This window comes from Gorilla gorilla, chromosome 8, assembly GCF_029281585.2.
Source record: "Gorilla gorilla gorilla isolate KB3781 chromosome 8, NHGRI_mGorGor1-v2.1_pri, whole genome shotgun sequence".
NCBI lineage: Eukaryota > Metazoa > Chordata > Mammalia > Primates > Hominidae > Gorilla > Gorilla gorilla.
The window spans coordinates 42,576,580-42,601,755 of NC_073232.2; the positions used below are offsets into that span (position 1 = coordinate 42,576,580).

At 39.3% G+C, this 25,176-nt stretch overlaps 1 protein-coding gene across 3 annotated transcripts in view; it reads left to right on the forward strand.

Moving 5' to 3' along the window:
- ECD (ecdysoneless cell cycle regulator) overlaps window positions 1-25,176 on the forward strand; it is a 59,374-nt gene that overhangs the window by 2,505 nt on the left and 31,693 nt on the right. For all 3 annotated transcript variants that reach the window (XM_063709729.1, XM_055353493.2, XM_031015175.3), the window contains exons 2-9: window positions 1,661-1,878; window positions 5,063-5,180; window positions 8,952-9,039; window positions 9,154-9,332; window positions 11,162-11,354; window positions 13,201-13,329; window positions 17,226-17,354; window positions 19,276-19,361. In XM_063709729.1, coding sequence (XP_063565799.1) covers window positions 1,674-1,878; window positions 5,063-5,180; window positions 8,952-9,039; window positions 9,154-9,332; window positions 11,162-11,354; window positions 13,201-13,329; window positions 17,226-17,354; window positions 19,276-19,361 — 1,127 coding nt within the window. In that variant the 5' untranslated portion in view covers window positions 1,661-1,673. The remainder of the gene's footprint in view (window positions 1-1,660; window positions 1,879-5,062; window positions 5,181-8,951; window positions 9,040-9,153; window positions 9,333-11,161; window positions 11,355-13,200; window positions 13,330-17,225; window positions 17,355-19,275; window positions 19,362-25,176) is intronic.

Here is a 25,176-nt window from a genome sequence, read left to right on the forward strand (position 1 = left end):
AAATTAAAAGAAAAAAACAGCGCTTTGGGAGGCCGAGGCAGGTGGATCATGAGGTCAGGAGTTTGAGACCAGCCTGGCCAATATGGTAAAACCCCGTCTCTACTGAAAATACAAAAATTAGCCAGGTATGGTGGCGTGCGCCTATAGTCCCAGCTACTTGGGAGGCTGAGGCAAAAGAATCACTTGAACCTGGGAGGCAGAGGTTGCAGTGAGCTGCGATCACTCCACTGCACTCCAGCCTGGGCGACAGAGCGAGACTCCATCTCAAAAAAAAAAAAAAAAAAGAAAAAGAAAAGAAAGATATACCTACCATCCCATGAGACTTGAAAAAGGGGCAAATTTAGGACAGAGGTAAAATGACAGGACATGAATGTTTTGTAGTTCTGAATTCCTCTACGCCATACAATGTTCGTAAAAGAGAGAGATGTACATTCTGTAGAGCAAGAGAGATTGTACTTTAGAGTTTAAATAACAAAATTTTAAAGCAGGGAGAGATTTTAGAGATGGTAGATAACTTATCCTAAATTAAAGAAAAAAACCCAGAAAGAGAAAGTGAAATGTCCACAGTGGCACAACTAATTAGTGGCAGAACTGGGGTTTTTGATAGTATGTAAACAGTAGGTGTTAGTGCAGTGTTTCTCGAAATATATTACACATACCACTGCTAGTACAAGGGCAAACATTGAAAATTTCATTCTTCACTTCCAAAATAGGAAAAATATAAAAAGTAAAGATTTTATTCTTACATACTTACTAATTGGGGAATGTGATACTAGATTTCTATTCACTGTATTATATCAAGGTTTCCTTTTAACGTAATTTTAAAGATAAAGTTTTAAGTGTAAAGAATCATTAAAAATAATATTAGGCCAGGTGCCTATAACCCCAGCACTTTGGGAGACCAAGGTGGAAGAACTGCTTGAGCTCAGGAGTTCTAGGCCAGCCTGGGCAATATGGCAAAACCTTGCCTCTACTAAAAATACAAAAAAAGTTAGCTGGGCATGGTGGCATGCACCTGTGGTCCCAGCTACTTGGGAGGCTGAGGTGGGAGGATGGCTTGAGCCCAAGAGGTGGAGGTTGCAATGAGCTGTGATCATGCCGCTGCACTCCAGCCTAGGCAACAAGAGTGAAACTCCATCTCAAATAAATAAATAAAGTTTAAAAAAATTAAATAAATATTACTGTAGGTGGTGTATGGTTAAGGCAAAAACCATGGTGATGGTATGTGGCTAAATTTTATTTTTTTATTTTTAATTTTTATTTATTTATTTTTTTTAGTTGGAGCCTTGCTCTGTCACCCAAGCTGGAGTGCAGTGGCATGATCTCGGCTCATTGCAACCTCTGCCTCCTAGGTTCAAGTGATTCTCCTGCTTTAGCCTCCCGAGTAGCTAGGATCACAGGTGCATGCCACCACACCCAGCTAATTTTTGTATTTTTAGTAGAGACGGGGTTTCACCATGTTGGCCAGGCTGGTCTCAAACTCCTGACCTCCAGTGATCTGCCTGTCTCGGCCTCCCAAAGTGATAGGATTACATGCATGAACCACTGTGCCCGGCCTAACTAAATTTTAGAAAACAATATTCATAGAACCATCTAAAAGAGTTCAGATGTTACTTCCGCATTGTTCTATGTGGTTTATATTTTGGAACTTTAAACATAGTTTTCAAAGAAGAATGGAAGAAACCATGAAGCTTGCTACGATGGAAGACACAGTGGAGTACTGCCTGTTCCTGATACCAGATGAGTCAAGGGACTCAGATAAACATAAAGAGATTCTTCAGAAGTACATTGAGAGAATAATGACTCAGTTTGCACCTATGCTGGTCCCCTACATCTGGCAGAATCAGCCTTTCAATCTTAAATATAAACCTGGGAAAGGTAAGGCTCTTTTACTTGTTTGGATTAGTGTGACTTTTAATGTTATCCTGACAACAGTGATGTGTAATAGTCCACGCTTCATTCAGTGTTGCCAGGAAGAGATTAATACACTAAACTTTTTAGATGAGTAATACTTTTCTATATTCAGTTAGCCTTAAAGCTTTTTTTTTAAAAAATCATATTAATGAAAACTTTCTAAATTTGCCTTAGGAATTAGCATATACTAAACGTTATTAAACTCATGGCTATTCTTTTGAACTTTAGTTACTACACTATGCCATAATGTATCTAAGTATCTATACTAAATAGTTTCAGGCATCTGGCTTTAATCATGGTTCCTTTTGCTGTTACTCAGGATTCGTTATTTTGATGATGTGTTCGGTAGGCTGCCTTGTTTCATATAGCCATTTTGGTGAGGATCTGAGTGGCTCTGCCCGGCTTATAAAGATAAATAATTGGGCTTTATGACTAATATTTGCCACTTACAAGCATTTTGAGGTTTCTTCATTGCTTCCCTGTGTTGTTGGTGCTTGAGATCTGACCTCTGGCAAAATATGGCACTCTGTCCTGTTATGAGAAAAACCCAGGATTAAACTAGGAGGGAGCGGAGAGACCAAAGAATGACTCGGACAGGTCTATCTTGGCAAGTAGATGAGTTTATTAGGACTTACAGACAAGACACTCCTGGGCAGCATCAGGACAGCTCTAGAAATCCACCCCACCTCCCATATTTAAGTTGCTTGTAAGCTAATTTTTTGGCTCTTTGCCTACTGCGTATATGCAATGACATTGTTTTCCTTGGTATGTTCCCAGCTATGCCCTGCAATGTTTGGGTTCTCAGGACCTGCTCCTCTGCTGGGCACGATGGCTTTGGCTTGCCAGCTGGCCTTTGAAGTTTAAGCAGCAGACATATACCCTTAAGTAGTCTGGTGGGGAACTGGTCACATTACAGTTCTATCATTTCTTATAGTTTTATGAAAATAAATCATGGGTAGGTGACCAAGTCTCTCCTTACACAGTGACTTATGTGAGGTCTTATTTGGGATCAGGAGCCTGGCATCTTGTGATACCATCACAAGATATACCCCCCATGTATACATCACAAGTGTACATCACTGGGATACTCTCAGTTTAGTGCGTATCTGTTATCTTTTGGCAACAATTGCTACATATCTTACTGTTAATTTTATTGAGCTCTTATTCATTGAAATACATACGATATTTATTGGCAAGAACACTGTCACATTGGTGTAGCACATCTAAAACCAACCCTTTATCCGTCCTCTAGAAAACCATTTTTACTGTTTTCTTATCTTGTTTAATGGCATTGCCATCCACCCAGTTATCCAAGCTAGTCAGTAATTCAAAATCATAATCAGTTCCTCACTTCACCATGTTCAGTCAGATGCTAAATCCTGAATGCTTCTAAAATGTGACCCCTTCTCTACATCTATTTGGCTTCAGTGTAGACCCTCTTTATCTCTACATCTGGAAAACAACAGCCTCCTAACTTACCTCTCTGGTTCCTGTCTTTCTAGTTCCTCACACTGTTGCTGGTTATGTTTGTAAAACACAAATTTGATTGTGTCACTCTCCTGCTTAATATCCTTCAGTAGTTCCCATTGCTTCAAGATGAAATTTAAATCAAAGTCTAATATAGACAAAAATAGTTACTTTAATTGGAGTTCTCTAGTTGAAGAAACTTGAGATCTGGGGTGGGGAGAAGAAGAGTTGGTTGGGCTGTTCTTCTACCTATTGTTTGCCATGGCAGCTCTTGAGACACTCTGTAATGCACTTGTTTGACCTTCATTCTGTTGATGTGGGATATTAACTGTACATTGATTTTCATGTGTTGAACCATCCTTGCATCCCAGGAATAAATCTCGCTTGGTCGTGGTGAATAATCTATTTAATGTGTTGTTGAATTCAGATTGCTGATATTTTGTTAAGGATTTCTGCATTGATACTCATCAGGGATATTGATCTACAGCTTTCTTATATTGTCTTTGTCTGGCTTTGGTATTAGGGTAATGCTGGCCTCAGAAGGAATTTGGGAATTCCCTCCCTTTTATTTTTTTGGAAGATTTTGAGGAGGATTGGTGTCAAATTTTTTAAATGTTTGGAAGAATTCCCCGGTGAAGCCAGCTTTTCTTTGTTAGGAGCTTTTGGATTATTGATTCAATCTCCTTACTAGTTATAGATCTGTTCAGATTTTTGTATTTCTCATGATCCAGTCTTGACAGGTTGTGTTTCTAGGAATTTGTCGATTTCTTATAGGTTATCCAACTTACTGGTATACCATTGTTCGTAGAATTCTCTTATCCTTCTTATTTCTATGACATAAGTTGTACTGTCCCCTCTTTCATTTCCGATTTTAGTTATTTGAGTATTTGCTCTTATTCCTGGTTAATCAAGTTAATAGTTTGTCAATCTTTTAAAAAAACCCAACTTAGCTGTTTTGTTTTTCTATTATTTTTTCTGGTCTCTATTTTATTTCTCTCTGCTGTAATGTTTATTATTTCCTTCCTTATGCTAGGTTTGGGTTTAGTTTTTTTTTTTTTTTTTTTTTTTGAGGTATAGGTTGTTGATTTGAGATCTTTCACAACTACAAACTTCCTTTTTAGCACTGCTTTCACTGAATTCCTTAAGTTTTGGTATGATGCGCATTCATTTTTATTTGTCCCAAGATATTTTCTAATTTCCCTGTGATTTATTCCAAGAGTGTGTTGTTGTTTAGTTTCCATGTGTTTGTGAATAGTGCACATGTTTGAAAACTTCTGCTCCATCCAAATCTAGCGTCCTGGTATTCCCAGAATACTCTATACATACATACTCTGTACATCATGCCTCTGTGCCTTTGCACATACTTTTCCATTTTTCTGGAAAGCTCACCTCTTGTCATTCCTCCAGGCAAGCATAGCACAGATATCCCCTCCTTTATACTCACATAGCCCTTACTGCACACTCCTGTTCTAGAGTTCATTATCTTGTTTTGAGATCATTTGGTTGTCTTGTTTTACCCTGAGCTCCTCAGGAGTAGGCTTCTTCTTCAGGATTGCAACCCCTGCTCCCCAGTACTTAGAGCAATCAGTCAATGAATGTGTATTCAGTTGAATGATTATGTGCATTTTATTTGCAGTAACAAATTTATCTGGTTACATGGTTGCTTTTCTCTTGTTTTTAGGAGGTGTTCCTGCTCATATGTTTGGCGTGACAAAGTTTGGGGATAACATTGAGGATGAATGGTTTATTGTTTATGTAATAAAGCAGATCACAAAGGAATTTCCAGAGTTAGTAGCAAGGTATTGTAGTTATTTTAATTATTCTAAAGGAATTCTATTACTGAAACAAAGTGACTACATTTTTATCTATTTAGTAATTTATTTTTCTCCTGTGGTCTGCTGGAAATTGTACAGATTTGCTCTTTTTTTTTTTTTTTTTGAGACAGTCTTGCTCTGTCACCCAGGCTGGAGTGCAGTGGTGTGATCTGGGCTCACTGCAATCTTCACCTTCCGGGTTCAAGCGATTCTCCTGCCTCAGCCTCCCAAGTAGCTGGGATTACAGGTGTGCACCACCACGCCTGGCTAATTTTGTATTTTTAGTAGAGACAAGGGTTCACCATGTTGGCCAGGCTAGTCTCTGGAGCTCCTGACCTCAGGTGATCCACCCACCTTGGCCTCCCAAAGTGCTGGGAATACAGGCGTAAGCCACCGCGCCCAGCCATATCTGTGTTTTCTTTCTCTTCTCTTGTGGCTTCCTTTTCTTGAGAAAGAATTAAAGTACACGGCCAGGCACGGTGGCTCACACCTGTAATCCCAGCACTTTGGGAGGCCGAGGCAGGCAGATCATCTGAGGTCAGGAGTTCGAGACCAGCCTCAACATGGAGAAACCCTGTCTCTACTAAAAATACAAAATTAGCCAGGCATGGTGGTGCATGCCTGTAATCACAGCTACTCGGGAGGCTGAGGCAGGAGAATTGCTTGAACCTGGGAGGCGGAGGTTGCGGTGAGCCGAGATCGCGCCATTGCACTCCAGCCTGGGCAACAAGAGTGAAACTCTGTCTCAAAAAAAAAAAAAAAAAAAAAAAAATTAAAGTACTGTCAAAGAGTTCAACTTCCAAAAGAGTTCAAATAAAACCTACTTATTTTAGGTTTTCTTTTTAAAATTCTAATTATGAAAAAACAAATACATGTGGTAAACAAAATTCAAAAGATGCAAAGGTTTCTACTGCTCTTGCTTCCCAGAAGTAATCACCATTAAATTCCTTGTGGATCTTTGAAAAATAAAATTCCATTCATACACATACACATATATTTCACGTATTTTTAAATATGTATTCCTCTACTAGACCATAGCTATATTTTTTGAGAAATCATACACAGAAACAATTTAAAGAGAAGTCAGTGAACAATTGTATAGGAAGCAAAGTAGGTAACATTACGTTAAAAACGGGACCTGAGTTTTCTGTAATTACCACGTGTTGCCAGCAGAGGGCGTTCCGCCCACTTATATTTTGTCCTAGTTTTCCTAGTCAGCACCCAAATTCTGATCTTTTTTTACCCACTCAACCTCTTTCCCAACAGAACAAAATAGAAGGGAGAAAAAAACCTTGAAAACTTATTATTTAAATTTTAAACATACATTAAAGTAGAGAGAATGAACCCACATGTTCCCATTATCCAGCTTCAACAATTACCAACTCATGGTCATTATTATTTCATCTGTAGCTGTCATTCGATCCTTAAATATTTCAGGATGTAAATCTAAGTGATAACTCATTTTATTTTTATCTTTAAATAAATTTATTTAAAATTTTTAAATGTTTTAAATTTATTTATTATTTATTTAGTTTTTTAAAGACGGGGTCTTACTATTTTGCCCAGGCGGGACTTGAACTCCTGGGCTCAAGCCATTCTCCTGCCTCAGTCTCCCAAGTAGCTGGTACTACAGACACATGCCACTGTGCTCTATTTTATTTTATTTTATTTTTTTGAGACAGCCTCTCACTCTCTTGCCCAGACTGGACTGCAGTGGAACAATCTCGGCTCACTGCAACCTCTGCCTCCCGGGCTCAAGCAATTCTCGTACCTCATCCTCCTGAGTAGCTGGGGCTATGGGCGTGCACCACCACACCTGGCTAATTTTTGTATTTTTTGTAGACACAAGGTTTCACCATGTTGGCCAGGCTGGTCTCAAACTCCTGACCTCAAGTGATCCACCTGCCTCAGCCTCCCAAAGTGCTGGGATTACAGGTGTGAGCCACTGCACCCAGCCTATTTTTAAAATTGATAAATAAAAATTTTATATATTTATTATGTATAACATGTTGTCTTGAAATACATATATATTGTAGGATGGCTGAATTGAGCTCATAACATACATTACTTCACATACTTATTTTTTTGTGTGTGGTGCGAACATTTAAAATCTACTGCCTTAGCAAGTTTCAAGAACACAATACATTGTAGGCCTGGGGCGGTGGCTCACGTCTGTAATCCCAACGCTTTGGGAGGTCGAAGCGGAAGCATCATATGAGGTCAGAAGTTCGAGACGAGCCTGGCCAACGTGGTGAAACCCCATCTCTACTAAAAATACAAAAATTAGCCATGTGTGGTGGCCCATGCCTGTGGTCCCAGCTACTCGGGAGGCTGAGGCAGGAGAATCACTTGAGCCCAGGAGGTAGAGGTTGCAGTGAGTGTGATTGCACCACTACATTCCAGCCTGTGCAACAGAGTGAGACTCTGTCTCAAAAATAAAATAAAATAAAATAAAATAATAAAAATAGAAGTATAGAGCTAGAATGATATATAACAGTATATAAAATATGCCGTGTCTTGTGTAAAAAAGGGAGAAAATACAAATATATATTTCTATAGCTAGATTATGTGTAAGCAAACTCTAGAAGGATATACAAGAAACAGCAGTGATGCATGTAGGGTTGAGCAGATAGGGACAAAAGTAGGAGGGAGACTTTTTTATTTTGTAACTTTTTTTTTTTTTTTTTGAGATGGAGTTTCGCTCTTGTTGCCCAGGCTGGAATGCAATGGTGCGATCTCGGCTCACCACAACCTCTGCCTCCCAGGTTCAAGCAATTCTCCTACCTCAGCCTCCCGAGTAGCTGGGATTACAGGCATGGGCCACCACGCCTGGCTGATTTTTTTTGTATTTTTAGTAGAGACGGGGTTTCTCCATGTTGGTCAGGCTGGTCTTGAGCTCCTGACCTCAGGTGATCCGCCCACCTCGGCCTCCCAAAGTGCTGGGATTACAGGCGTGAGCCACTGCACCTGGCCATGTAACTTTTAATACTTTTTTTAAAAAAATGTAACCATGTGAATGTATAACCTATTTTAAAAAATTAAATTTAAAAAAGTGATACGGGCCAGGCGTGGTGGCTCACACCTGTAATCCTAGCACTTTGGGAGGCTGAGGTGAGCGGATCACTTGAGGTCAGGAGTTCGAGACCAGCCTGGGCAACATGGCGAAACCCTATCTCTACTAAAAATACAAAAATTAGCTGGGCATGATGGCGGGCACTTGTAATCCCAACTACTCGGGAGGCTGAGGCAGGATAATTGCCTGAAAACAAGAGGTGGAGGTTGCAGTGAGCCGAGATCATACCACTGCACTCTAGCCTGAGTGACAGAGCGAGACTCCGTCTCCAAAATAAAAAAAAAAAAGTGATGCAAATGAGGCAGAAATAATAATTATCTTTTCAGGCCCAAATAACACCTCCTACATGAAGGCTTTTCTAATCTCAGCTATGTGTTTCTTTTTTTTCTTTTGGAACCCTGTAGTACTTTTGTATATTTTCATATTTTTGTCTAATATTTCTTTATGTAAATTGCTTATCTTCTCTCCTTATCATATCTACCTTCAACTCCTCCTTACAATCTTACAGTCTCCTTCAGTGCTTAATGTTATCTTAAATATTTTGCTTTCTTATAGCCATCTGCACATAGTACATACTCAAATATTTACCAAGATGAAGAGGAAAATGTATTAGAATGAAACTGTTTTAGTTACTAGCAGATATATGCTTTTTGAATGCAAAATTGGAAATTTTCTTGCATTAGGATTGAAGACAATGATGGTGAATTCTTGTTAATAGAAGCTGCTGACTTTCTCCCTAAATGGCTGGATCCTGATAATAGCACCAATAGGGTAAGTATACCCAAGTTCAGAAAATTTATAGAGATGAAATCTTGCTGCATTACATTCATATGTACCTGCAGTTTGCCAGTGCCCACTGTGAAAATTGAAATGTACCGTTTGCAGGTATTTTTCCGCCATGGGGAATTGTGTATTATTCCTGCACCAAGAAAATCTGGAGCAGAATCTTGGTTACCCACCACACCCCCAACAATTCCACAAGCATTGAATATAATCACAGCACATTCAGAAAAAATACTTGCTTCAGAATCTATACGAGCTGCTGTGAATAGGCGCATCAGAGGGTAAGAAAAATATCACTTTCATTGCTAATTAAGGAACCTTTTGGTTTCGTGTAGTTCAGTCTTTCTTTGATTTTTGTTTGTTTTCCTTAAAGCTCTGTTGGAGTTGATCAGTCTTTCTTTGACTGTAAAATACCTTTCACCTAGATTAATGCTAATTTTCATTTTGTCTTCATTCCTCTTTATGAAATAGACTAGTAAATTAAACTTACAGATTTTAAAATCAGGAAACAGATACATCTTTAAATTCCCATTGAGAAGTGTTACAATCTTGTCCCAATATTTTTGCATTTATTTACCTTAGGTATTGTGGCTGAGTATTAGCTATATCCATGGGTAAAAAATTTGAGACCTTTAAAAATAGAAACTTCATGGGCCTGGAGCGATGGCTCGCACCTGTAATCCCAGCACTTTGGGAGGCTGAGCAGGGGGCGGATCATGAGGTCAGGAGTTCAAGACCAGCCTGGCCAACGTAGTGAAATCCCATCTCTACTAAAAATACAAAAACAAAATAACGGGGCGTGGTGGCAGGTGCCTGTAATCTCAGCTGCTTTGGAGGCTGAGGCAAGGAGAATCGCTTGAACCCGGGAGGCGGAGGTTGCAGTGAGCTGAGATCACGCCACTGCACTCCAGCCTGGGTGACAGTAGGAGACTCCATCTCAAAAAAAAAAAAAAAAAAAAAAAAAGTAGAAACCTAATGGAGCACAAACAAGGTGCTCAGGTTTTTTCTGTTGTTCTGGGTCTGTATATGGGATTCTTTGACCTATGTCAGAATTCAGTTTCTGAATAAAACTTTAGCTTTTATTCAGAAAAGAAAGGTCTTAGCCTAATTACATATTCATTCATCCATTCAAATTTGGGTGCCTATTAAATATTAAGCACCATTCAGGTATTAACAATATTAAAAATCTTTTTGGCCGGGCGCGGTGGCTCACGCCTGTAATCCCAGCACTTTGGGAGGCCAGGGCGGGTGGATCACAAGGTCAAGAGATCGAGACCATCCTGACCAACATGGTGAAACCCCGTCTCTACTGAAAATACAAAAAATTAGCCGGGCGTGGTGGCAGGCCCCTGTAGTCCCAGCTGCTTGGGAGACTGAGGGCAGGAAAATCACTTGAACCTGGGAGGTGGAGGTTGCAGGGAGGTGGAGGTTACAGTGAGCCGAGGTTGCACCACTGCCCTCCAGCCTGGTGACAGAGCGAGACTCCGTCTCAAAAATAATAATAAATAAAAAAAAAAAATCTCTTTTAGCTTCAGCATACTTTGTACCATTCTTTTAGAAGAATAAACTCTGATTTTATCTTTATTCCAAAGTATAATAGGTATTTTTGTTTTGTTTTGTTTTTGAGATGGAGTTTTGCTCTTGTCGCCCAGGCTGGAGTGCAGTGGCGTGATCTTGGCTCACTGCAACCTCTGCCTCCCGGGTTCAAGCGATTCTCCTACGTCAGCCTCCCAAGTAGCTGGGACTACAGGCGTATGCCACCACGCCCAGCTAATTTTTTGTATTTTTAGTAGAGATGGGGTTTTACCGTGTTAGCCAGGATGGCCTCAATCTCCTGACCTCGTGATCCACCTGCCTCGGCCTCCCAAAGTTGTTTTGTTTTTGTAGAGCTACAATAATCCCTTTTCTTTATTTTCCATGTCTTCCTACTTTTTTCTTTCCCTCTCTCGTATATTCTTAAGTGTATATACAGTATCTTTTCTCATCTCTCTTGTCACTCTCTACGTACTGCTCTTGATGAACAAAGAGATGTCAAAAAGAATGTGAATGGTATAAGAATTCTAGGTATTTATATACTGTAAAATGAAAGTAATTATGTTACCTGTCCCAGGTACCCAGAAAAAATTCAGGCCTCACTTCATCGAGCACACTGCTTCCTTCCAGCTGGCATTGTGGCAGTGCTAAAGCAGCGCCCCAGATTGGTGGCTGCAGCAGTCCAGGCATTTTACCTACGAGACCCTATTGACCTGCGAGCTTGTCGTGTTTTCAAGACATTCTTGCCTGAAACACGAATAATGACATCGGTGAGATTTCTATCTTGGTCATTTAGTTTCTCTTACTGGAAACAGAGTTGAAACATTATTATTTTTTTCTTTTTACATTTCTCAGTGCTCAGTGAATGAAACATTATTTTAATTGTTCTCTAGAAAAAAAAGGAAATATTCTGTTTCTTCATAGCATGTTAATATAGATTGAATATTCCTTATCTGAAATGCTTGGGACCAGAAGTAGTTCAGATTTCAGATTTATTTGGATTTTGGAATATTTGCATTAAACTTACTAGTTGAGCATCTCAAATCTGAAAATTCTGAAATCTCAAAACTTTGAGCATATCGTTGGGACTCAAAAAGTTTTGAATTTTGGAACATTTTAGATTTCAGATATTTACATTTGGGATGCTCAAACTATACATGTTTTTTCTTTTCTTGCACCCAGTGAAGGAAATTTTCAAGAGACCTGCCTCCCCATTTTATACTCAATGTTTTATAGCTATTTTTGACCATATGTTTCTATTTCTATAATTATTTCCTTTTTTTTTTTTTTTTTTTTGAGACAGAGTCTCACTCTCTCACCCAGGCTGGAGTGTAGTGGAGCCATCTCAGCTCACTGCAACCTCTGCTTCCTGGGCTCAAGCGATTCTCCTGCCTCCGGAGTAGCTGGGATTACAGTCACCTCCCAACACGCCCAGCTGATTTTTTTATTTTTAGATGGTGTTTTGCCATGTTGGCCAGACTGGTCTCGAACTCCTGACCTCAAGTGATTCACCCACCTCAGCCTCCCAAAGTGCTGGGATTACAGGTGTGAGCCACCGCACCCGGCCTAATTATTTCCTTCTTAACAATAAAACATTTCATCTCTTCCAGAGAATTAAGAATTATTCTTGGCCGGGCATGGTGGCTCACACCTGTAATCCCAGCACTTTGGGTGACCAAGGCAGGTGGATCACTTGAGCCCAGGTGTTTGAGACCAGACTGGGCAACATGGTGAACCCCATCGCTACAAAAAATAAAAAAATTAGCTAGGTGTGGTGGTGGGCGCCTGTAATCCCTGCTACTTGGGAGGCTGAGGTAGGAGGATTGCTTGACCCCAGGAGGTTTGGGAGGCCAAGGTGGGCAGATCACCTGAGGTCAGGAGTTTGAGACCAGCCTGGCCAACATGGTGAAACCCTATCCCTGAGGCTTCAGTGAGCCATGATTGCTCACTGCACTCCAGTCTCTGCAACAGAGCAAGACCCTGTCTCAGAAAAAGAAAAAATGAATTATCTTTATCTTCCAGACATTTAATTGCTGTATAATGTAACTAATGATAAGAATTTTACTAGTGATTACTAAAAAGTAGGCAGTAGGGTAAAAATTTTTTTTTTTTTTTTTTTTTTTGCAACAGTGTCTTGCTCTGTTGCCCAGGCCAGAGTGCAGTGGAGCAATCTCAGCTCACTGCAACTTCCTCCACCTCCCGGGTTCAAGCAATTCTCCTGCTTCAGCCTCCCGAGTAGCTGGGATTAGAGGCGTGCGCCACCATGCCTGGCTTATTTTTGTATTTTTAGTAGAGATGGGGTTTCACCATGTTGGCCAGGCTGGTCTCAAACTCCTGACCTCAGATGATCTGCCCACCTCGGCCTCCCAAACTGTTGGGATTACAGGCATGAACCACCATGCCTGGCCAGCAGTAGGGTAAATTTTATGGTATGTGAGTTGTATCTCAATAAAGCTGTTACTAAAAACAAGTAGGCAATGAATAGGTTGAATCTTTTTTGCATTTCATATGAATATGAAGCTTATAAATGGACTTCTCATTATATTTAACTGTGAAGTGTTATTCACAATCTTAATTTCCGGAAAAGACTCACGTATTTTGTGTCTTGATGCCCAGGTCACATTCACTAAATGTCTGTATGCACAATTGGTGCAACAAAGGTTTGTGCCAGACCGGCGGAGTGGATACAGGCTGCCTCCTCCATCTGATCCCCAGTACCGAGCCCATGAATTGGGCATGAAATTGGTAATGTTGAACCAGAAAATGTTGTTTTCTTTCTTTATGTAAATGGGCTCTTACTAGAATAGTGGCACAATATACAAAGTCCAGAAATACACCCTGTTTATGTAAGAATGCAGTAAAATGTGGCATTTCAAATTAGAATGAAAAAAATGGATTACTTAGTAAGTGATGATGGGACAAGTCTGAAGTCATCTGAAAAATTGAAGTTGATTCCCTAATACCTATACCAAAATAAATTCCAATTGGATCAAATATTTGAACATAAAAATTGAAACTATACAATTTGAAAAAAAACCAAGAACCTTTTATAATTTGAATAGGAAAGGCCTTTCTATGCATGACTTGAAACCAGAAGCTATAAAGGGAAGACTGATGAATTTGATTATGCAAAAATTGAACATTTCTGCACAGGAAAGAAAAACTCCATAAATAAAGTCAAAAGCAAATCTGGAAAAAGTGTTATATTTGCAATCTAAATGAAAAAGAGCTGACTTCTCTAATACATAAAGTGTTCCTTTAAGTCAATATGAAAAAGATAATACTAGCCAATTAATTTTAAAATGTTCAGAACTATGAACATAGTCCACAGAAAAGGAAATACAGGTGACCTTTAATTTAAACATATGAAAAATATTGAATCTTAACTCATAATAAAAGAAATGCACTTTAAAGCTACAAAATAGTGTTTTTCTTTTTTTTTTTTTGTTTGCTTTCAAAAATGTTACAATCTAGACATTGATAGGAATGTCTAGATTTTCTTTTTTTTTATTATTATGCTTTAAGTTTTAGGGTACATGTGCACAACGTGCAGGTTTGTTACATACGTATACACGCGCCATGTTGGTGTGCTGCACCCATTAACTCGTCATTTATATTAGATATATATCCTAATGCTGTCCCTCACCCCTCCCCCCACCCCCCACCCCACAACAGGCCCCGGTGTGTGATGTTCGCCTTCCTGTGTCCGTGTGTTCTCATTGTTCAATTCCCCACCTATGAGTGAGAACATGTGGTGTTTGGTTTTTTGTCCTTGCAATAGTTTGCTGAGAGTGATGGTTTCCAGCTTCATCCATGTCCCTACAAAGGACATGAACTCATCATTTTTTATGGCTGCATAGTATTCCATGGTGTATATGTGCCACATTTTCTTAATCCAGTCTATCATTGTTGGACATTTGGGTTGGTTCCAAGTCTTTGCTATTGTGAATAGTGCCACAATGAACATACATGTGCATGTGTCTTTATAGCAGCATGATTTATAATCCTCTGGGCATATACCCAGTAATGGGATGGCTGGGTCAAATGGTATTTCTAGTTCTAGATCCCTGAGGAATCGCCACACTGACTTCCACAATGGTTGAACTAGTTTACAGTCCCACCAACAGTGTAAAAGTGTTCCTATTTCTCCACATCCTCTCCAGCACCTGTTGTTCTCTGACTTTTTAATGATCACCATTCTAACTGGTGTGAGATGGTATCTCATTGTGGTTTTGGTTTGCATTTCTCTGATGGCGAGTGATGATGAGCATTTTTTCATGTGTCTTTTGGCTGCATAAATGTCTTCTTTTGAGAAGTGTCTGTTCATGTCCTTCGCCCACTTGTTGATGGGGTTGTTTGTTTTTTTCTTGTAAATTTGTTTAAGTTCTTTGTAGATTCTGGATATTAGCCCTTTGTCAGATAAGTAGATTGCAAAAATTTTCTCCCATTCTGTAGGTTGCCTGTTCACTCTGATGGTAGTTTCTTTTGCTGTGCAGAAGCTCTTGAGTTTAATTAGATCCCATTTGTCAATTTTGGCTTTTGTTGCCATTGCTTTTGGTGTTTTAGACATGAAGTCCTTGCCCATGCCTATGTCCTGAATGGTACTGCCTAGGTTTTCTTCTAGGGTTTTTATGGTTTTAGGTCTAACATTTAAGTCTTTAATCCATCTTGAATTAATTTTTGTATAAGGTATAAGGAAGGGATCCAGTTTCAGCTTTCTACATATGGCTAGCCAGTTTTCCCAGCACCATTTATTAAATAGGGAATCCTTTCCCTATTTCTTGTTTTTGTCAGGTTTGTCAAAGATGAGATAGTTGTAGATATGTGGCATTATTTCTGAGGGCTCTGTTCTGTTCCATTAGTCTATATCTCTGTTTTGGTACCAGTACCTTGCTGTTTTGGTTACTGTAGGCTTGTAGTATAGTTTGAAGTCAGGTAGCATGATGCCTCCAGCTTTGTTCTTTTGGCTTAGGATTGACTTGGCAATGCAGGCTCTTTTTTGGTTCTATATGAACTTTAAAGTAGTTTTTTTCCAATTCTGTGAAGAAAGTCATTGGTAGCTTGATGGGGATGGCATTGAATCTATAAATTACCTTGGGCAGTATGGCCATTTTTACGATATTGATTCTTCCTCAAAATAGTGTTTTTCATCATTTATTAGCAAGTATCAAACGACTTGATAATACATACTGGGTTGTTGAGAATATATAGAGAAAAATACTCTCAGACATTGTTGATAGGAATATAAATCGATTGTATCCCTTAGGAGAACATTTTGGCAAAACAGATGTTCCTTGACTTACAGTGGGGTAACTTCCTGATAAACCTGTCAAAAATTGAAAATATCATAAGTCAAAAATATATTTAATACAGCCAACCAACCAAACATCATAGCTTAGCCTAGCCTACCTTAAATGGGCTCAGAATACTTACATTAGCATACAGTTGGGCAAAATCATCTAACACAAAGGCTATTTTATAATAAACTGTTGAATATGTCATGTAATTTATTGAATACAGTATACTATAGAGTACAGTATTGGTTGATTGCCTTTGTGATCACATTGCCAACTGCAGCTTGCTGCCACTGTGTATCCAGCATCATGAGACAGTATGTATATTGCTAGCCTGCAAAAAGATAAAAATTATAAGTAAGGTTTCTACTTAATGCATATTGCTTTCACACCATCATAAAGTCAAAAAATTGTTAAGTCAAACCATCATAAGTTGGGGACCGTCTGTATTCATCAACATTTAAAATGCACAAACCTTTTTAATCAGCATTTTCACTTCTAGAAAATGATTCTCTATGTATTTTACCTATATACAAGGACATATATGGAGCATAGTCATGACAGCATTGTTCATAGTAGCAGGAGACTGGAAACTACTTAAATGTCCATTAGTAGGGGAATAGTTAGATAAATTGTGCTCTAGCCATGAAGTAAGATGGATGAATTTGTGTGTGCTCATGTAAGTGATCTCCAAGGTATATGGTTAAGTGTAAAAAGCAAGGTGTAGAGTAGTGTGTATGCGTCCATTGAGCAACAAAAGGGGTGGAGTAGAAAGCTATGCATACAGAGAGGCACACACATAATACTTCAGTGTGTAGGTTACTTCTGAAAGGATGTGCAAGAAGTTGGTAATGGTGTTCTCTAGCTTGATCAGGGAAGCTCCCTGTTTGAATTATTTAGCCATGTGCATCTATTATTTTTTTTAATCAAAGGACTTTTAAAATGAAGTGATTTCCTCTCTTTACTATGTCTGAGATCATGTTCAATATATGTATAATTTCTGTTGGACAAGAAACCTTTTGTAACCCTGTTCATAATCAAACAAAAAATAAATGTAAATTTCTGGTTTTGTAATCAGCAGGAAAAGGAATCTCTTTGAAGAGAGCAGGAATCTTTATTGTATATTATTTTCTTTCCTTTTATGTTTTTAGTAATCTATAATGATTGAGAAACTTGGGAATAAGTTTATATTTTTCATAAAATTCAAAAAGTGTTATAATTGTCCAAATGCCCATGTATCCAGTCACCTAGTTCTAGAGTGTGGCTCAATGGAAAAAAAGTAATGTGTTATAATAAGATACAGGAAAAAAGGAACTTAGTAACAAAAATTCTACCTATCTCATCTAGGCTCATGGATTTGAGATCTTATGCTCCAAATGTAGCCCACATTTTTCTGACTGCAAGAAATCCCTTGTGACTGCCTCACCACTCTGGGCCAGTTTCCTTGAAAGTCTGAAAAAGAATGATTACTTTAAGGTAGGACTTGCAATATATTTGCTTTTAAGTATTCAATCCAGGGAAAATCAAGCCAGCGACTTAAAGTCCTATAGTCCATATTTAAATGTATGACATAATTATGGAAGCTAGACTTAAAGGAGACCTTTCTAGTTCAGTGGTACTCAGGTGCTAATGAAGGAGGTATCTATGAACTGTTTCCAGTATTAGAGAAAAACTAACACTGTTGGTATTAAATGATGAAAGTGATTATCTGTACCAGATAAAACAACTCGCAAAAACTTGATAATGCAAACATGAAAACACCAGATAGGAAAATTAGCAAAGATGTGGATTTTAAAAATTATTAAAAGATACCTAGTAAATTTCTCTTAAAATATTCAACTTCACAAGTAGTAAAGATATATATATATATATGAACACAGTAATGAAGAATGTCTTTCATGTATGTACAAAAGGATATGAATGATATTCTGTGCTGTCGAGAGTATGGTAAAAATAACACTCCTATACCTTGCTGGTAACATTGCAAACTGGTAGAATCTTAACTGGAAAGTAATTTGGTAGTGTCTTCCAAGAGGTATAGAAAGGTTCAAACTTGGAACCTTCACTTTGAATAATCTTTTTAAAGGAAATATCCAAGAAGTGGAAAAGTCCCTAAGAATATGATGATGATAAAGATGGCGCAGCAATACGAAAAGTACTAATGATATTATAGTATATATATGGTATTTTTTTTTTTTTTTTGAGATGGAGTTTTGCTCTTGTCACCTAGGCTGGAGTGCAATGGCACAATCTTGGCTCACTACAACCTCTACCTCCTAGGTTCAAGCGATTCTCCTCAGCCTCAGCCTCCTGAGTAACTGGGATTACAGGCCCACACTACCACACCCAGCTGATTTTTGTATTTTTAGTAGAAATGGGGTTTCACCATGTTGGCCAGGCTGGTCTCGGACTCCTGACCTCAGGTGATCCATCTGCCTTGGCCTCCCAAAGTGCTGGGATTACAGGCGTGAGCCACCATGCCCAGCTATTACTGTTGTTGTTATTGTTGTTGTATAGGGTCTTGCTCTGTCACGCAAGCCAGAGTGTTGTGGTAGGATCATAGCTCACTGCAGCCTCGAACTCCTAGGCTCAAGTGATCCTCCTGCCTCAGCCTTTCAAATAGCTGAGACTATAGGCATGTGCCACCATTGCCTGGCTAAAGATTGTGTTTTTTCTTTTTAGTAGAGTCGAAGTCTTGCTATGTTGCCCAGGCTGGTCTCAAACTCATGTCCTCAAGTGACCCTCCCACCTCTGCCTCCCAAAGTACTGGGATTATAGGCATGAGCCACAGTGCCCAGCTAGTATATTCTTAAAAAATGTAAAATACTAAGTATGACTATCATTATAAATATGCATTTAGAAAACACAAATGATAGTAATGGTGGGATTTTGCCATTTTTTATTCTACTTGGCAAACTTTCTGTACTTTGTTTGGTGAATTACTAGTTAATCAGCTATATCTTTAATTTATTTTTTTTTTCCATAGAGGCAGGGTCTCACCATGTTGCCCAGGCTGGTCCTGAACTCCTGAGCTCAAGCAGTCTGCCCACCTCATCCTCCCAAAGTGTTTGGGATTATAGGTGTGAGCCATTGCACCCAGCCAATTATATCTTAATAAGTAATTAAGTAAAAGAAAATGGTGGAAAACTCTCCAAACTGGAAATAGGCCCTTAATGGTGGAAAAGATTAGGAATCACTACATCTAGCCGAGTCCCCTCATTTGAAGAAACTGGAGCTCAAACAGGCCCATTAATGATAAAACAGGGCCTAGGACTTGGGGCACGTGATTCCTGAGTAGTAGATTATTTGCTGCCTCCCTGAAAGTTGCTGGTGAACACATTTTTTTCATGACAACTTGTGAGTAATGTTCTGATAGACCATTTTTTTTTTTTTTAAGGGACTGATAGAAGGTTCTGCTCAGTACCGGGAAAGGCTAGAAATGGCAGAGAATTACTTCCAGCTCTCAGTAGACTGGCCAGAAAGGTGAGTTATTGTTAAGACTCCTACTACAAAGATTGGTATTTAGGTAGTTCTTTTTATTTTTTATTTATTATTTATTATTCTTATTTATTTATTTTTTTGAGACGGAGTCACACTCTGTCACCCAGGCTGGCAACCTCCGCCTCCTGGGCTCAAGCAATCACACCACTGCACTCCAGCCTGGATGACAGAGTGAGACTCTGCCTCAAAAAAGAAAAAAAAACAACGAAAGAAATTTTGCATCCTCCTCTATGTAATTTTACTCATCATGATATCACATTTTCCATGGCATTACGAAGTCTTTATAAACATAATTTTTAAAAGCTGCACAATATGGCCAGGCACAGTGGCTCACGCCTGTAATCCCAGCACTTTGGGAGGCTGAGGCAGGCGGATCATGAGGTCAAAAGATCGAGACCATCCTGGTCAACATGGTGAAACCCTGTATCTACTAAAAATACAAAAATTAGCTGGGCATGATGGTGCGTGCCTGTAGTCCCAGCTACTAGGGAGGCTGAGGCAGGAGAATCGCTTGAACTCAGGAGGCGGAGGTTGCCGTGAGCTGAGATTGCACCTGGGGACAGAGCGAGACTCCATCTCAAAAAAAAAAAAAAAAAAAAGCTGCACAATATTTCAGCAAATGGATGTACCCCCGTAATTTACTCAACTATTTTTTACTGTTGGGGAAAAAATTACAAGTAGCTTAAATGTCCAACATTTTAATTTATGTTGCAGGAGAGGCCCCCATTCTGCACACCAGGATAATTTTTAAACAGTTTAAAACCAAACTTTCATCTCCCTCCAGACCTGTTGTTGAATTCCCAATGTTTGTGGTTTTTTTAAAATAGCTGAATTAATATCGTAGACTTTTATTTTAGATTTACCTTTCATTTTCACTTTTTTTCATTTATTGTTATTATTATTTATTTTTTTTTTTTAGACAGAGACTCGCTTAGTCACCCAGGCTGGAGTGCAGTGCTCTGCCTCCCGAGTTCAAGTGATTCTTCTGCCTCAGCCTCCCAAGTAGCTAGGACTATAGGCATGCACCACCAGGTCTGGCTAATTTTTGTATTTTTAGTAGAGATGGGGTTTCACCATGTTGACCAGACTGGTCTCAAACTCCTGACCTCAGGTGATCCACCCACCTTGGCCTCCCAAAGTGCTGAGATTACAGGCGTGAGCCAATGCACCGAGCCATTAATTTTTTATTTTTAATTATTGTGGATACATACTAGTTATACATATTTATGGGGTACATGTGATTACATGTATAATGTCCATGTGGCATACAATGTATAATGATCAAATCAGGGTAATTAAGCTTTCCATCACCTCAAGCATTTATCATTTCTTTGTGTTGGGAATATTTTTAGTTATTCCATTTTTTTAAGGTATTTGGAACTATATAATAAATTATTATTAACTGTAGTCACCCTGTTGTGCTACCAAACACTAGCTCTTTTTAATTTTTTAAAAAATATTTTTTGGGATTTGCCAGGAAGATGTTACTAAAAAGCATTCCAGATCCAGACCCCAAGAGAGGGTTCTTGGATCTCATGCAAGAAAGAATTTGGGGCAAGTCCATAGAGTAAAGTGAAAGTATGTTTATTAAGAAAGTAAAGGAATAAAGAATGGCTACTCCATAGGCAGAGCAGCAAACACTAGCTCTTATTCCTTCTATTTAACTAATTTTTGTAACCATTAACTATCCCCTCTTTTTCCCCTGCTCTCTGCTACCCTTCCCAGCCTCTGGTAACCATCATTCTACTTTTATTATTATTATTATTTGAGATAGAGTCTCACTCTGTTGCCTAGGCTGGAGTGCAGTGGTACAGTCATAGCTCATTGCAATCTTGACCTCCTGGGTTTAAGAGATCCCCCTGCCTTGGCTTCTCAAAGTTCTGGGATTACAAGTGTGAGCCACTGCACCCAGCCAGCCATTATTCTGCTCTCTGTCTCTCAGTTTAGAATTGTTTTTAGCTCCTACATATAATATCATAGACTTTCCCCTAATTTATCAGAGATTGTAATAGTGAAAAATTATAAGCAACCAAAGTATCCATCAATAATGGATAAATGAATTGCAGTGTATTTATATGATAGCCTGCTATCTAGTAGTTAACCAGAGATTAACTATATTTACATATATCTGATTTAGGATTTTTCAACCTCAGTGCTACTGACATTTTGGATCTGATAATTTATTGTGAGGGACTGGCTTGCACTTCATAGGACATTTAACAGCATCCCTGGCCTCTATCCAGTAAATATCAATAGCACTTCTCCCTCATCCCCCAATCATGACAACCAAAAATGTCTCCAGACATTGCCAGATGTACCTGGGTGGCAAAATTGTCCCTGGTTGGGAACCACTGATCTAAATGGGAACCACTGATCTAAATGAATAGATTTCAAAAACATAATGCAGCGAAAAAAAAAAAAAAAGGCAAGTTATAAATACATATGGTAATGGGTACCAAAAAAAAAAAAATAGAATGAATGAGTAAGACCTACTATTTGATAGCACAACAGGGTGACTATAGTCAATAATAACTTAATTATACATTTAACATAGAGTGTAATTGGATTGTTTGTAACTCGAAGGATAAATGCTTGAGAGGATGGATACCCCATTCTCCATGATGTACTTATTTCACATTACATGCCTGTATCAAAACATCTCATATACCCTATAAATATATACACCTACTATGTACCCACAAAAATTAAAAATTAAAATGAAAAGGAATAAAATATATACCGTGTGGATGTTACACATATAAAAATTTTAAATATACAAAATACTATACAGGCTGGGCGCAGTGGCTCACACCTGTAATGCCAGCATTTTGGGAGGCCAAGGCGGGTGGATCACGAGGTCAGGAGTTCAAGACCAGCCTGGCCAATATGGCGAAACCCTGTCTCTACTAAAAATTCAAAAATTAGCTGGGCGTGTTGGCATGCACCTGTAATCCCAGCTGCTCGGGAGGCTGAGGCAGGAGAATCGCATGAACCCTGGAGGTGGAGGTTGCAGTGAGCCGACATCACGCCACTGCACTCCAGCCTAGGTGACAGAGCAAGACTCTGTCTCAAAACAAAACAATACATTATTTATAGATACATATATATTCATTTATTCAACAAATATTTATTGAATGCCTCCTATGTGCCAGGCCCTGTTCCAGGTACTGGGGATATAATAAATGAACCTAAAGTGTCCTTGTCCTTATAGAGCTTACATGCTAATGTAGGAGAAAGACCGCAAGCCATTATGTAATATTAGGGGGTGGTAAGTGCTATGAAGAAAAAGCAGTGTGTGGGGTACAGGGGTAGAGACTGCTCTTCTAGATAGATTAGTCAAGGAAGGCCTTTCTAAGGAAGTTTTCTTTGAGAAGAGACCTGAATGAAGTGAAGGAGTGAGGCATTCAGGTATTTAGGGGAATAACATTCCAGCAAAAGGACAGACAGCAAATACAAGAAATAGAAACAAATATATATACACACAGAGAGAGAGAAAAGCGCCGAAGTGTACTTGAGAAAGCAGTCACCTCTGGGGAGCAAGACAGTGGATTGGGATGGGTGGCAGTGGTCATCAAAGGAAACATTAGCTTTCTCTACAATTTTTTTTTTTTTGAGATGGAGTCTCTCTCTGTCACCAGGCTGGAGTGTAGTGGCGCGATCTCGGCTCATTGCAGCCTCCACCTCCCGGGTTCAAGCGATGCCCCTGCCTCAGCCTCCCGAGTAGCTGGGACTACAGGCGCGTGCCATCACACCTGGCTAATCTTTTTCGTATTTTAGCACAGACAGGGTTTCACCATGTTGGCCAGGATGGCCTCGATCAGGATCCTGACCTTGTGATCTGCCCTCCTCAGCCTCCCAAAGTGCTGGGATTACATCTCTACAATATTTTTAAGGTACATGATAAACCTATATACTTTTTTGTCATTTAAAAGTAAACAAATAGGCCGGGCACAGTGGCTCACACCTGTAATCCCAGCACTTTGGGAGACTGAGATGGGTGAATCACCTGAGGTCAGGAGTTTGAGACCAACCTGGCCAACATGGTGAAACCCCATCTCTACTACAAATACAAAAAATTAGCCGGATGAGGTGGTGGGCACCTGTAATCCCAGCTACTCAAATTAAAAATAAATAAATAGCCAGGCACAGTGGCTAATGCCTGTAATCCCAGCTACTTGCTGAGATAGGAAGATTGCTTGATCCCAAGAGTCAAGGCTGCAGTGAGCTGTGATCATGCCACGCACTCTAGCCTAGGCGACAGAGTGAGACCCTGTCTTAGAAAAAGAAAAAAAAGAAACTATGCACAGAGATACTTATGTGTTGAGTGAGTGACATAATGGTGACATGATTTGTTACATAAATTGATGGCACCCTGTCTGAACTATTAAGAATGGATCAAATCAAGTTGTATAAAGGACTTGCTTTAATTGGATAAACATTTGCATACCTTGCAAAATCACGTAGGTGATGGGGAACTGTCTCTACTCTGTATTATTAATATGTAAACGTTACTAGGAGAGAGAATAAACCAAATAATCATAACAAAAGGCAAAATAAAAATCATTCTGGAATATCAAATGCTAAAGAGAGTCATAGTGAGAAGGTAATAAACTTTCACTAAGGTTGAAGCAGAGATGTTAAAAAAAGAAAGATAATGGAAGGCTTCAGGGAGGAGGTATTTGAGTTAAGTCTTAAAGAATGAGGATTTTTTTTTCTTTTTATGGAGTCTCTTTTTTTTTTTGAGACGGAGTCTTGCTCTGTGCCCAGGTTGGAGGTGCAGTGGCGCGATCCTGGCTTACTGCAAGCTCCACCTCCTGGGTTCACGCCATTCATCTGCCTCAGCCTCCCGAGTACCTGGGACAACAGTTACCCGCCACCACGCCTGGCTAATTTTTTTTTTTTTTTTTTTTTTTTAGTAGAGACGGGGTTTCAGTGTGTTAGCCAGGATGGTCTCGATCTCCTGACCTCGTGATCCACCCGCCTTGGCCTCCCAAAGTGCTGGGATTACAGGCGTGAGCCACCGCACCCGGCCAACGGAGTCTTGCTCGTCGCCCAGCCTGGAGTGCAATGGCACGATCTTGGCTCACTGCAACCTCCGCCTCCTGGGTAATACAGACTTTGCAAAAGTTAAAGAACTTCCCTGGGATCTGGTTTTCTCATCTGTAAAACAGGATTATTACCTTCTATAATAGTAACGAAAGGACTCAATAAGAAAATGTATTTAAAGTGTTAGCATAGCATTTAATACATGCTAGATAAATTTGAATTGATACTTTCCTTCTGGATCTTCTTTTCCTTGTATATAAAATATATATTATATGTATATTTTTATGTATTTTTAGTACGTGTTTTATATGTATATGTACTATTAACATAATACAACTGTATGTACATATATATACATATAGAGAGAGAGACCCTGTCTCTGCATGTATGTATAGAAAGAATTATACGAGATCAGTGGCTTCATAATGATGTTCCGTGGAGCCTGCTTCAGAGCCAAAAAGGAAGGCCAATTGTGTAGATCTCTGAGCCTCTATCCTCCAATTTATTTATTTTTATTTTATTTTATTTTATTTATTTATTGAGATGGAGTCTTGCTCAGTCGCCCATGCTGGGGCGGCTCACTGCAACCTCCACCTCCCGGGTTCAAGCAATTCTCCTGCCTCAGCCTCCCGAGTAGCTGGGATTACAGGCACGTGCCACAATGCCCAGCTAATTTTTGTATTTTTAGTAGAGACGGGGTTTCACCATGTTGGCCAAGTGAACTCCTGACCTCAAGTGATCTCCCCACCTT